Source organism: Astatotilapia calliptera, chromosome 8, assembly GCF_900246225.1.
Source record: "Astatotilapia calliptera chromosome 8, fAstCal1.2, whole genome shotgun sequence".
NCBI classification, from domain to species: Eukaryota; Metazoa; Chordata; class Actinopteri; order Cichliformes; family Cichlidae; genus Astatotilapia; species Astatotilapia calliptera.
Window position 1 is genome coordinate 10,262,399 of NC_039309.1, and position 15,170 is coordinate 10,277,568.

Sequence of the window (15,170 nt, forward strand, 5' to 3'; positions counted from 1 at the left end):
TGTTATGACAATGCAGTTTTAAAATCTTGTTTTACTGTCACACCAAGTCATGGATTATTCCACGACTTTGATCAGATCGCCTGGTTGTTGTTATTGCTGTCTGTACCTGGCGTGGGGGAGTTTTTCGAAGGAGGCTTATCTTTCCAACACCAGCCAAAACTTTCAATAATTTAGATTATCCAGTCTGCAGCTGAACAACTCACAAATACTGTATGCACACAGTGTTTGTGAGAATAAACTGGTTCAGCCTGGGTCTAGACCAGTGTCAACCAAGCAAATGCAGAGCATGAATGGACTGGGAAGTTTTGTTTAAACATCAAGCTATGTAAAAGAGGCCTATGCAGTTAGATACTTCTTGCTGACAAGGCATAAATTGTTTGATGAAATTTAAGTAGACAGACATATCTACAGAGGTTTTCGCTCTCTGTATTTTTGCGAGCATCTAAGTCTCTGAAAGCCTTGGTTGTGCTGATCAGCAGGACAGATACGACAGAGAGCAAGACAGTGAGAGGATTCAGCAATTTGTGAAACAGCAAGAGAGGGGTGTAAAAACCAGAGCAAGTGGGAGAGGTGGATAATCCCTAGCAGAGTGGAGTGTGAGAGGCTGAACGGTCGTGATCAATGACGAGAGTCTGAGAGGGCCTGAGGGAGGACATCAGGAGTCTGGACATGGAAGAGGATCAAACGCACTCGTAAAACAGTGTGTTTGTGAGCGTGTCTGCTATCATTTGAGCTTTTGAGGTAAGGGGCCGATACCCGTGTGTGTGAGACGCGGACTCAAGTTTAAAACTTTTAGAAAGAGTTTTGTGCTTAAAAAATGAGCCGATAGAAAGTGCGAAACTGTTTGATCGGCTTAGAAATAAAAATAAGTTGCATTTCTTACTTTTCTGAAATTAAATAATTAAATAAAAGTAATGATTTTAAGGATTTGTACTGTTCATTATAGTAATGACCTGGCTGTAAAGAAGCAAAACAATGTAAAGTAGCACTGAACAAAGAATAACTCACAGCTGTATGCATGTGGCAACTAGTCAAATTCCAGTTTACATCCATTTCTCCCTCTAGTCCCGAGTTACAGCATTTAATAACAGCCAGAAAGCGTTTTAGTCGATGTGTTATGATGGCCACAGGCAGTCATCTTTGACCAACAAATTCTAATCAGTTCATTCTTGAGACTAATTAAAACACAGTGATTCTGAGATATGGAGAACGGTGTGGACGTTTTTAGCCAGTCTCCATAAAAATGGACAACCTGAAAAATCTAACGCCAGCAGTCACAGCTGTCACTGGCACCGAGGCAGAGAACACTTAACTTTTACTGGTTACAAAACTGGCTCTGTGACCAACACTGATACTGCTCATCATCACATGGACCACATCGCTTTATGGTTCTAAACTAGAGGTCAACTAATATCAAGGACATTTATGTTTGACAAATGATTAATTTAAAACAACTTTCAGCATTTTTTAATTTAAAAAAATGCAAAAAACTAAAAAAAAAAATACTGATAATATGAAAAAGACTGTATACAATAACTGGCTAGGCTGATAATGAATAGTCCCTCTATTCCAAAGCACCACGGAGATAACTAGAACTCATTACAATGCTATTGGATAAAATTCAGTGTTGAATGGCCTCTAGCAACCCATAGAAATGAATTACTGAGCACAGCCACCTCTACATGTTAGTAAATTAATACTGCCGTAAAACGTGCTCCTTCCAGAGCATGCAGGGCAATAAAACGAACTGAGAACAGCATACTAATAAACAGTTATTAAGTACAATAACCACAGTCAAAAGAGGTTGTTTTTTTTTTTTTTTAATGGAGGTATTCCTAGATTGCCTTATTACGCTACTGTTTATTCAAGAGGGAAATAAAAATATGTAAAGCTCCAGAGTTGAATTACTCACCACATCTTTTCTGTAAAGCACCTCCAGGATGTCACTAAGCAGCTGGCAGCAAGCCTTCAAGTCCTCCCGCTTCTCCAGGTGGAACTTCAGCTGGTCCGTCATCAGTGGCAGCAGGATCTCGCGGCAATCTGCAGGGACGCCGATAAATACACACATCCGTGATGACACTCAACACATGGAGCAGATGATAGATCGCACGAAGCGGTAGAGCATATGTTATTGACACACTCGATGCAGAAACATGTAGCTTATTAATGACTCTCCCACATCTCCGAGGAGTAAATTAAAACAACATACATTTATTAATTAAACAACTGTGGGGGGAAAACTCCCAAAATCCCAAAGAATAGCTATGCTCCTATTTGACCTGTTGCACTTTTAATCCCTTTTATTGTTCTAAAAAAGAAAGCTGTACTTGTCGCAGGGTCACCCTGGTTTTTTTGTAGTTCAAATACATTTTTAGTTACATGGAAACAGGAAGTACTTGACAGCAACACAATCAAAACAAAAGCCAGTTGCAGCCATAATCATTTTGCAAGACTAGTCAGCCATGAAACGTCTTATGTTATTAACGTCTTATTAAACCACCCCTTAGATTACAATAGTAAACCTAAAAATATGGATAAACTGGCTAAACTGGTCCATAAAAATTTAAACCAGAAAGATGTGCAGTCGTGAAAAAGTACTCCAATACTGCTTCCACAGGAATTAAGAAGGTAAGTAACAGTCATACAGTACTAATCAAATGCACTTGATTAGCTGTGTAACCACAGTTTGCTGGTCAGAAGCATTCAGGTGTGTGTTGGCACAATGTCTTGCAATCAGTCGGCCAAAAACTCTGCTGCCTTCCAAAGTCAAATGTGAGGCAATCTGTCTGACAGGTAAAACTTGGCCAAAATTGGTTCATGTAACAGAACAATAATGCAAAGCACAACAGAATGTCTGACTGGGCCATTGCAGCACAGTGATTCTTTTCTTTTTCCAAAGCGCTGACTTCAACCCCTGTGAAATGCTGTGGTGGGCCTGCAAAACTCAATGAACTCAAGCAACATTGCAAAGAACAATGGTCAAAAGTCCTAAACAATAATGTGAAAAAATTACACAGAAAACAGCTTCAATTCTGCGGCAACTCTTGTGAACTGTGGACGGAAGGTTGACAGACACATCTCAATGGCATAAGCCCATCTGACCGATGGCTGGGTGAGCTAATGAAAGAGGCATTGAATGATGGTGTCAGTGTAAATCTTTGGAGTTTTGAAAAGATAACATATGAGGACTTTCACTTAACAGGCAAAGTTTTATGTGAGTAGAAAGTTATTTTCTGCTTGTTTGCACTAATTTAATAGTAACACAGCAATTAAGAGGAGCTGAAAACCATAACTTTCTCTTTTAACTTTTTTTTCTTAACTAATTTTGTTGTCAATTTGGACACAGAGTACAGAAGTGATGAGCTGACATCCATTGTACTGCTGGAAGGTAAACCCGAGGCAGTCTGCTGCAGATTTATCACATTTTTAATTGAACCTCATTGGTTTCATTGCGAGTTTGTGTATGGATGTGTGGGGATCACATTTAAAGTCAAGGGACAAACACTGGAGTTATCCTGGTAGTAATTAAAAGAATCAGGGCCAATTAATCAATTCGTAAAGTAAATATTTAACAGACTTATGAAGTAGAAAGCCATCCTACTGTAGCTGTCTGTCTGCTACAACATATAGCAAGTAGAAATGTAAACTGGTAATCCCTATGAGACAGTACTGAAAAAAGACATATTTTCTACAATGAGTACACTAAGTGAAATTGTCCCCAGTGCGGTTGTAGAATCAGGCAACAATTGTGTTCTTCAAATAAAAATCTTTATGACTTCAAGATGGAGAGATGCTGCTGCTCTAAATGGCCACCAAGCAATGGATTTTATTTCAGAATCAATACAATCTCTTTGCTTCACAGATAACTTTAATAAGACATTAAGCTGGAAGAAAATAAACTTGTTACTTTGCTGCACATCAAAACACACATAAAAGTTTCCATCAATGCTGCACGTAACCTAATGAATAGCATGAACTACTGTGACCTCTTTATGAATAATACCCACAGAAAGTGAACAATCTTTAGCATTTTCTGACCTCCTTTACTAAATGTAGTGCGTGTCTAATTGGGTAGTATGTGATGATTTCATGAAGCCAAACAACAAAATTTCTGTCAATACAGCACGACAAAGCCACCTTTGACAGAAGCGAGCGTGTCTTCACAAGCGGTTTGTTTTTGGTAATACTGAAATTAGCTGTAAGCCACAGACCCACACAGAAAGCATAATGATGCTGTTTTTTTAATTAACGGGTAATGAATGCACTATGCATAACTAGCAGTGTAACAAATAAATCCTCCTGGAGAATCAAAAATGTCATTTTTAATTTTACAGGGTCTGATTAGTGCATCAATTACAACCTTATTCCCTGCTAGCAATCTAAGAGATCTCATGTAGCTGCTGGACTGAATGGCTGATGGACTTTGAATGGCTTTTAATGATTCTAATGTAAAAAATAATTAAGCTGGAGCTCCTCTTTGATAATAGTATTTAAACTAAATAGTGCTCCAAATACAGGAAAAGAAGTGATGCACTGATGCAATTCATTTAGATGCAGTTTAGTAGTATAATACTTTCCAAAAGTCTTGAGTCACCCTTCATCTCTTTATAATTTTCCTGGAAAATAGGAATTAGGTGAAGCAATTTATTGAAATGAACTCTCTTGCAATTTCCTTAAGTAGTCTTCAGGAGTTGTTTTCCAACTTGTTCTTTGGAGTTTGGCTCACTTTTGTTCTGTACTCTGCAAAGATTTATTCAGGTATGCATTTACTGCTTTGGCAATATGTTTGGGATAATTAACACACTGAAAAATAAAGGCACTGCCAATGAGACGGTGTCCAGATGTTACTGTGTTATAGATCAAAATCTGATGGTTCTTTTCTGCATTTATAATTTTGTGAATTGAAGCTCCCCATGCCCAAACCATGACAGAGCCTCCACCGTGCTTTCCATATGACTATAGGCTATTGTTCTGTCTCTCTTCTGCACTCCTCTGTACACACTAACGACAATTTGAACCAGAAATGTGACACGCATCACTCCATCGGACCTGTTAACAATGATTTCTTCTTAAAAATGGCTGCTCGACATCCACCCTACCACTGAGACCATTTCTGATGAGGCCTCAGTGAGCAGCACATTAGATTAGGTTCTGTTTTTAATGCTTGAATGACAGTAGCCTAACAACAACAACCAAACACATTCCTCTAAGGAGGGAAATCTACATGGAATACACTGAAAAAAACAAAACTATTTCCAAAGAAAAACTTCTAAAAAAAAAAATGCAAGAAAATCTGGCTCCTTGGAAACAAAACATAAAGAAATGAGGGAAGTTTCGAGACTTTTGCACAGTCCTGCATCTCATTTATAACATGCCAAGACATATCACATATCAAGACATATCCATTGTTTGGCACAAAAGATTGTGATTAAAGGTTGAGCTGGCAGCTCTTATGGTATTCTGCTCTATTCACATAAAGCTTTTAGTTTTATAAACCTCAAAGAAAATGTATGGTGAAACTGACAATGGTGCCTAGAGGGAAAGGATTTTGGTGCTTCAGCCACCTGATACGATTTTAAATATATCTATTGTCTAGATTTTTGTGTGTATCTGCTTAAAAACTTTAAGTGCTTTAAGTGGACTGAGTGGATTATATCAAGCTAGGCCATGAGTGTTTTCCTCAAACTTCCAGCACAAACAGATTTTAGACGCTACAGTAATTTCCCCCTTTAACACAGAGCAAGAGAGCAGCTGACATATTTGTTCTCTTACAATGAGCCAATTTCAAAGCGATTTATGCACCCATCTCACACGCTCCTTTTACATCGTCAGCACTGAAGGTGAAACAACATTTTGCCTCCAAAACTTACAAAAAAAAAAAGAATAAACGAATGAAAAACTTTCTAAATTAATGCAGTTTTCATTCGAAGCAAAGATTTGTATACCCATACCAATTCCATTTCACACAGAGAATTTCAGACATATATATAAAACCCTTGGAGAAAGAGATGTCCTCTTTATTCTCTAAAGTTGTCATTTTGAACTGAATTAAGCCCACTGGGGGCTAAAATAAACTAATTTAAGACACGCTTTTCAGCAAAAATAGTTAATATGTTAATGCCTGTGCAGCCTGCAGGAAATAAAGTATTTTCATGCGTGAATGCATTCAGATTGCACTGATAGAAAATGTTAAGAAAGGTAAGATGCATCTCACTGAGCCTTGATTTACTCCAAGCATTCCAGTACGTTTCATTTTGGGTTTAGTTGGCAAGAGAACCTTTTATGGACCACCTGGGAATAGGCACTTATTACAGCTTACTACACCACCTTAAAAACTGTCTGGCTAATTCGACTGCTTGTCGCATACTGATGGAAAGGACACATTTTCCTGGCAACTAAGCCCTCTCTGTCAGTGCTTTTGCACAGCTTGAAACCAGCTAGCACCTCAGAGCCTGCTACAGATGTTCAAAGCACCAGTGCAGGAACTGTTGTCAGAATCGAGCAGCACACATGCTTTTAAAGCAGCGGGATGATCCTTATCTACATTATAGCAACAACTCTTCCCGCTGATCAGCAGTCCATTCGCAAACATCGGGGGGGCTTGGCTGTCCATGATTATACCAACAGATCAATAGTAATGACCAGAGGACCATGCACTGAGCACTGGCCTTCAATAGTTACTTACCGACACAGAGACAATTTTATGTTTGTAAAGTATATAAGGAGCAGATCATTAAGCTGAAAGCAGTGACATTTACACTGCATTATGCTCAATATCAGACATTAATGACTAGGAAAAAACACAACTTCCTGCTACATCCCACACAAAGTGTCCCCCTCATCATCTTTTCCTGTACGGCCATGCTGAATTGAACAGCGGCAGACAAGCGCACATAGACTTCTGCACTATAAGTGTGTAAAAGCAGCAACCTACAGAGATGGAAAAGGTAAAGAAACACGTAGTTGCAGATACTCAAATTGCTGCTTGACGCCGTCTCCAAAAATGAGTCAGTCTTTATAGGCTGCAATGTCAAAATACCCAACTTTACAACAGATATAAGCATCTTTATACCCTGGAACAGCCAAGGTCTTGTGGGTTTTTTGTTGTTTTTATAACTCATCTCTTAAATGTTATTAAGCCGCCAGCTGTCCCCTGAGCTTCAGTCACCAAAACGCCACTAAACCTCCTGTGGTGCCTTTTATTTTAGCATTTGAATGCTTTTATCTGAGTAGTAGCTCAGCAGCTCATTGTTTTGATCAGTGAAATGCTGTATTTCATTTGTATTTTTCTTAGTATTAATTAGCAATTAATTATCTACACAATCTACAGATGTAGCTTACTATCAAAACTTGCTACCCCCTCCTGAAAATATGATCACTTCTGGCTTCAAAATACCAACAAGATAGTAGTAGGAAAGCATTGTGTGCCAACACAGTGGCTAAATTAATCTAATGATTGGTGGCTAACTATTTTTCACTTCCTGTGGTCGCTCTCTGCCAACTAAATTCAATTACTACTGCTTTATTGAGACAGGGATTTTATCTTTAGTTGAAATCACAGGTCAGTACGTGAGAATGTTTGTCTCTAAATCAAGACCAAGCCAAAAATAACCCCAGAACGCACGGTGCCTCTAGCAAAACTCTTGGCTCTGGAGCATCTCTATGGTTGAGCCTCGTCTCTGGGATGCCACAGGCTAGCCTGTCTGGAGATAAGCATGTTTCTAATTAGCCACCTCTACACTGTGCCCTTCACATGTGACATTACTACAAAATGACCAAAATAAACAATAGTATGGTGCTCAAGGGTATCATTAAACCTTTGGTGTAAATATACGACTGTGTCGTAGGGAAAGGACAAAGACAGGAAACAAGACTGAAAACTGATTAAACAATAAAACAGAAATAAGGCCATGACACTCTATGAAGATGGGAACCCTGAACATCAGTTCCAGTCACATCTAGGTGACTCAAGCTTAACTTGTTGCAGAAAACAAGAACAATTTCTACTCTACTCCACTCTACCAGAGACCCTTTACTGTGAGCCCACACAAGGCTGCCTTGGGGAGGCAGGTGGTGTGTGTGATTGCCTAAATTACCGAACCATGAGTGAATTTACTGAGGAACTATGGGTACAGTTTTTGTATGTGCGCGCTCTCACCGTGATGATTGAAGAGATCGCTGTGTACGATGTCAATCAGGCAGTCCAGCTTCTGTTTTACCAGGCGACCCACAGGGACTTTAAGGATGAACTCTGTAAACAGCTTGCTATGGAGACACAAAGAGGACAATATAAATTAAAAAACAAAACAAAAAACAGTCCAACTGATTAAGCTCGTCTATTTGTTTTCTCTAGCTTGGCTTGTAGCTGTTAAACGGCATGTAATGTTGCATTAACTAGGTTTTTATTTCTTTTTCTGGGGCATTGAACACAGTAAACAAGATTTAGATAACTGAGTTTCTTGGGTGAGTTTGGATACAGGAACTTTCTTATTTGGGTACGGCACTTCTGTTTTGCTGAAACATTTTCTACTTTGTTTAAAGGTTTCATTATATCATGCGGTATTGCATATAACTATTTTTCTTAAACATACTGAACAAAAGCAAGTCCTAGAAATGCTTTGAAGCTTTCAGCGCCACAGAATAGCTTCATCAGTGGATTTTAGTGAAATGGATGACGACGTTACTTAAAAAGCTAATCACAGTATGCCCGCATATGTTCTACGACGCGTCTAATAAGTCTAAAGGTGCATGTAGACCTTTGAGTTTGTTCCTATGACTCACATTGCCATTATTCTGAATGTCTTCTGATATTTAAGACGCTTGAATGCAAATGAACTCTACTGAACTAAAAATTTATAAAGTCATTAGTATAACCTAACTGCATTGCAAAAAAAAACCAAAAAAAAACACACAAATGAAAAAAGAAAATGAAAAGATACATAAATCATAAAAAGGTTTTCCTTACAAATAACACATTTATTAATCAAAATCCACATTTGAGCACAGATACAAAACATGCATAATGTTTTTCCCCCATAAATGAAGAAGCTTAATGCTCATTATGCTGGCAAGCTATGCCTCAAGGAGGGGAGGCAAGGTTTTGGAAGTCGATGAAATAAAATGTTCTGTTTGGTCAAACATGAACATGAATTAATTATTTAATCCATGAGCATGTTTGTATTTTATATAAAACAGTATTAAGCTACAGCTGGCGACATGCGCAGTAGACAACGTAAACTTAAATAGACATTTGAGTGGAGAGTTTCCAAGGCAACCTGAACTTCTTTAAGCAGCAACCATCAGAGCACAGCTAGTGAATGTTGAGTTTTTGAATAAAAGCAACTTAAGGTGGAGAGGCAGATAAAATAAATAAACTGTGCTTTTGAAAAAGCACAATATTCCAATAGCCTGTCTTAACATAATCTGCACATGAAATTTTAACAAAGCAATCGAACTGAAGCAAATGACTCTTTTTGTTTCTTTGCAAAAGGCAACGGATTTAAGCATTTTTCTGCTCTGCTCTAGTACTCTGTATGATCCTTTATTACAGAACTCCCACATAGAAATCTTGAAGTTCACAGAGAACTGTGTGATCTGTTTAATGGCATGTTCACTTGTATTAATGTTTAAGTCTCTTAGATAGCTGTTGGTGTCACTTTAATGACATTAAAGCTTAGGAATATGTAACAAAACATGAAATTACCTTAGTTCCTTGGGATCAAAGACCAGCTTGACATCATTGACGATAGTGGGAATGTATTTCAGTGCAGCACCCTTTACGAGAGGAACAAAAAGAAAAAATATGACAAAATCATTTCACATCTTAATGCATATAGCATGCCCTCAGTGAGCCACTAGAGGAGTCAATAAACAAGAGTTTTAATGTGTCATTATTTAATATTTGCAACAACCTACCAATACCAATTGAAATCGCTTTCTCTCTCATGAATGCGCACACACATGTGCACATTTTCTGCCATATACATTACAGAGATTGGAGGTTAGAAATTAATTAGACAATTGACTGATAAACAGTTTCATGGACGAGCGAGGATGGATGTTTCTGATTTATCTAAGGGATTTAGAGTTGACTTAGTAACACAACCTTCAATATACGACTAGAAGAAATGGAGAAGAAAATGGAAGAGGTTAAAAATCCTAAATAAACCTGACAGAGAAGTTGCAGGAACTTTAGGAATAGCCAAATCAAAACTCTGGTACAGTGTTAAAAAGAGGACTAGGTGATGGCCATGGGTTCTAGACCTCAGGCAGTCATATTGAAATACATTGGATTTGAGCTTCTGAAAATGGAGAAGTATAAAAATGGCTATGATCAATCAATTTTCAATTTTGACTGTTGACCTTAAATCCAGTGTGGTGGCATAACATTTTAAAATGGCATCATTGCCCAAAAACATATGGACTTAGCCATAACCATGTTTTACTTTATGGTAAATTAACAAAAATAGGATCTAAATTTGTCCATCAATAGTGTCAGTAAGTCGTCAAGCACATGCATGCAAAGGCTAGTAACATAACTGCTATGCTTAGCCAAAACAACAACTTCTTCTCTAACTGACTGCTGCTAAACTTCAGCCAGGGTGGGTTGTGTCTTTATACTGCATTGGTGCATTTCAGCCATTGTCTCTCATTGCAATGGGGTTACAGGTGTAGCACATTGGATATTACAATCCATTGGGTTTTTTCTAAACTGTTCATGGTTTATTCCTGAAAACATGTGGAGGAATAATTAGCAATATTAAAATGAGGTTGGCAAGAGAGCAAATACTGACTTTAGTAAATGATTTCTAAATATTGGATTTTGTTAAGGACACATTTTTGAACAGCAGAGACTAACTGCAAAGTAGGATTCAGAATGATTTTTTTCAGGGATATAATCATGACTTCCAAACAAACTCCTGCTGTCATCTTAATACGATCTCATCTTATTAAGTATTCTATATTTCACATTCACCTCTCTCTGCAGGGAGAAAGAATTAGGCAGATTTCAGTGGTGTTTGACTTTGATTCAGTTGGCAATTCAGCCTCTATTCTAATAAAAAGTCATCTGCATCTGTTAATGCTTTGTGCATGTGCATGTGTGTGAGAGTAAGAAACAGAAAGAGAGAGAATGTGTGTGTATTTATTAGATTTTCAGCTGCATGTGTGCTGGTCTGTCCAGATGTTCATCAGTACTCCAATTTTTTTTTCCAGAGAGGCATAATGGGACTACTAATTAGCTTCCACCTGTCACAGTGCTTTCACAGGGGTGGATTTGGGAAGAAACCAGGGTTCCTCGGTTTCATGGCCGTTCCTCAAGATCAGTTTTTAATTTACTGACAGTAAAGCTAATATCTCACCCAATTACACAGCAACTGACTCCTAATTGACTCCTGAGCTCCTCATATGGTTGAGTGTGCACATGGATATACTGTAGGTGTGCCAAGGTGCATGTACCCTGTGATTATGTTATCTCTAAAAGCATAGCCGTGGGTGCGCACAAGTGTGCACGAGTCTGTGTGCGGGTCTTTTAGAGTATCTACACAAATAAACAAACATCCTTATGTATCTGTTTCTAATCTGGGGTCGCCGAGTTTGAGGTCAGAAGCAAGTAAATATGGGGGAAAAAAGAGTGTTTAAAGGTAGAAGGAGAAAGAGAGTGAAATAAATACCTTAAGGAGCAGCTAAAGAGCAGAAGGCCAGAGAAGACCCAAGCATCAGGACAGTCAAGGTCAGAGTGAAATATAGGAAAAGGAAAAACACAAACACACACAAAAAGGTATAGACAAACAACAGAAATTAACAAACACACTTAAAAGTACAGATGCAAGAAAAGCCAAGTTGTATATCTCAATAACTTCATTGTGTAATACACCCTAAACCTTCTTCCACGAGTTAAGAGTTCTTCTATAGTTCGTGCAATATATACATTTATCCTTTTTATTATCTTTTCATAATTGATTCCAATAATTACTTTCAAGACAAGTCAGATAATGTTCTGAAGATGGAAACTTAAGCCAAACATTGCTGCATGTTTCGAATTCCTAGGAATTTGGAATAAATACAATCTCGGTTATGATTATGAGTCTAAAATTAGGAAATATCTGACCAACCAAAAGGAAAAAACACAACGTTTTTATTGACATGTTGCTGAGAACCCCCCACCAAAAAAACAAACAAAACAAACAAACAAAAAAGCAGCAGTCTATAAATGAACTGCTGTATGAGGCCACAGCTAGCATGCAGTTAGTCATCGTAGCTTAGACAGGAAACAGGTGGATAACAGATAGTGTGACTAAAGATAGTACCTCTAAAACGCATTAACAATATCCTGTTTATTTAATCTTTTCAGAAGGTTACAACTGTGAACTTGTGACTCTCCAGTGGATTATGTCATGAATTATATCTTAGTGGGAACCAAAAATAGTCAAGCAAATAACCCATTTAATACCTCGACTGTTTCTGCTTTGAAACGTGCCTGTATTATGCCCGTGTACAGTCTTGTGATTTTATTTAGGAAATCTGAAATGTAGAATGGCTTTAAAGCTTTAATTATTAAAAATAAATACAGTTTTAGTTATGTGTTTCTTTTTGATCTCTGACCTCTTTTCGATCTCTGACCTCTTTTCAAACTCGGTCTGACATCCTCTGTTTCAATCCTGAAAAGCCAGCTCAGCTAAAACCTGAATTATTGGTGTGATAAAACAAGTAAATGGACGGCTACAGAGTGCTTTTCACACACACATTCATACAAGCATTTTTGTCTATTTGAAAGCGCTTTATTTTTCTGACTCTGCATCAATTTCAAAATCCTAGGTGACTTCCTTCTCGACGTATCGCATTCACAAGAGTTTTGGAAAAGTTTAACCTTGACCTTGAAAGTCCAGGCCACTGAGATTTGAACCTGTTGGAGATTTTGAAGCTCCTACGTTGCTTCGTTCTCGAGTTATTGCATTCACAAACTTGGGTGTCCACGTCACCTGCTCACGACAATACCCCATCAGGCTGAGGGGTACACTGCAATCACAAGCTGATATATCCACATGTGGCTCAGTAACATGAATGGCCCACAAGCGCTGGTATTGGCCCCCAACAACATTTGGGAATGCTCTTAAAGGTGATGGTGGATCTGGGCATCCCTGAGCTCCTGGATAGCCTGTGGCACTGGCAATGTCCATGGCATTAACGCCTTTGTCATCAAGGGGCTGCCTGTGCATTCTGATCACACGATTCTGAACTACATAAGGTCTGACAGTGTGGCAGCAACACACCTGCTGATTTTGGTGTTCTCTGACAAATGGCAGTTGAGCTGCATTGGTGCTGGACCCACTAAAAGATGCAGATGAGTCTAGCAGTCTGTTCAGAAACATGCACATGACCAGACTGCAGGATGTCAATTTGTAGGGCCCTGGCAGTGAACCTTCTGCTCCTGCTTCCAAAAAAAGAGCAGATACCGGTCCTGCTGCTGGATTAAGGCCCTTCTACAGCTCTGCCCAGCTCTCCTCTTGTAACAGCCTGTTTCCTTGTATCACCTCTACTGTCTTGTGACTGTCCTGGGACAGACAGCAAACCTTTTTGCAACAGCACGCATGGATGTGCCATTCTGGAGGAGGTGGCCTACATTTGCAACCTGTGTGGGCTGCAGGTACTATCTCATACTATCAACAATGACAAAGAAAAAGCAAAACTAGAGAAAACCAGTCAGGAAGGACAAAGAGATAGCAATGGTCTATGGTGAGACCGTGTAGCTATTTGGACCAAAACAACTGAAATGAATTCACAATGGTTTATTCTTTCTATCTGGACAGACTGACATCCCTGAAGTGCGTGTTTTCATTCACCTTTGTTTGACAGCACAGTGATGATTGGATATGGAAAGCAGAGAAAGTGAGTCAGGGAAGACGAGCTGCAAAGGTTAGACTTGAACCCAGGCTGCTGCATCAGCTTTGCAGGCACCAGTGAGCTAAACTGGCACCACTGATATCTCTAAAGTTTAATTGACTTTGAATTATACTATGCTGAATCAATACTTCCTTAATTCCTCTGTATCGTCCCATTTTCTCACAGCATATCAAGAAGTCATTAATTACTATAACTACTACTTTAAGTGGCTAGATTATCTTTCTCAGATTCTCAGCTCTAACAAGTTCACATAAAAATAAAAAATCTGCACAGAGACACGTGAAAAAGACGTGGAAAACAAACACAGTGCACAGAACACAGTAAGCAGCAATGATCTGAAGGAATGTTAGCATTAATATCTAATAAACTGCTGTCATAGTTTAAATCTAACAAGGCACATTAATCTCCAATTACAGAATCTGTCATCCCAAGATAATCACATCAGATTTATTTACTATTCACAGTGCAGCAGATGATTCTTGGCAGTGAGGTTGAGCAACAGTATGCAGTTGGACTTGAGTGGTAATCAGCCTACCTTCACCATGCCAGTGTTCTCTGAATTACTGTTCATCATATCATTAAAGGATGTGAAAAGGTTCCTCAAGGACTCCATGAAGTCAGCCTCTCCTTTGTTCTCATAGAGCCTGGGAGGAGATGAAGTAGAGAATTACACTGGCAGATGATCACAAGGCTGTTGTGCGTTTCATCCCTGTGTAAACAGCCCCACCTGCACTGGAAATGACAAGGGTTTGATGCTTCCCTGTTAAATCATTAAAAGCAGCCAGCAGAAAGGCCCTGTTTTATCAATGCAAATATTCCTGGATCAGAACCAGAGACATCACTCTTGCTGCCAGCCAGATTAGCATTTAAAACAACATGACAAGACCCCGAAGCACCTGCCTGCTGTCATGCGGAAACAAAAATCGGAAAAATTAATGATCTATGCTAATGACTTTCCCAGAACACTATACAAGGAACAGAAAGCAAATGTCAAGCAAATATTAGGGTTCAGTGGCTTTACTTTCTCATATTTTCTCCAACTCGAATTACTAATGTTCCTTCCGCTAGCTTGGTTATGTGGAACAAATGCTGCCCACAGACTGTAGCAACCAAACGCCAATGATCACACTACAGCGACAGAAAACGCTTTACCCCCATTTTTCCAAGTGTATGGGAACACACAGAAAGAAAGGACACATAATCCCTCAAAGATGAAAATCCTTAGTGCTCACAGAGACCGTAAATCTTAACAAAACTGGTCATTAAGT

General features: G+C 38.8%; 1 protein-coding gene across 4 annotated transcripts in view; it reads right to left on the reverse strand.

The window, feature by feature from the left end:
- The window catches only part of dock1 (dedicator of cytokinesis 1), a 204,248-nt gene that overhangs the window by 116,337 nt on the left and 72,741 nt on the right, over nt 1-15,170 (reverse strand). For 2 of the 4 annotated variants that reach the window (XM_026178423.1, XM_026178421.1), the window contains exons 23-27: nt 14,438-14,546; nt 11,673-11,684; nt 9,704-9,774; nt 8,159-8,265; nt 1,913-2,040 (exon numbers count right to left, since the gene is read on the reverse strand). In XM_026178423.1, the coding sequence (XP_026034208.1) occupies nt 1,913-2,040; nt 8,159-8,265; nt 9,704-9,774; nt 11,673-11,684; nt 14,438-14,546 (427 nt within the window). The remainder of the gene's footprint in view (nt 1-1,912; nt 2,041-8,158; nt 8,266-9,703; nt 9,775-11,672; nt 11,685-14,437; nt 14,547-15,170) is intronic. The other 2 variants (XM_026178424.1, XM_026178422.1) reach the window with 1 other exon arrangement.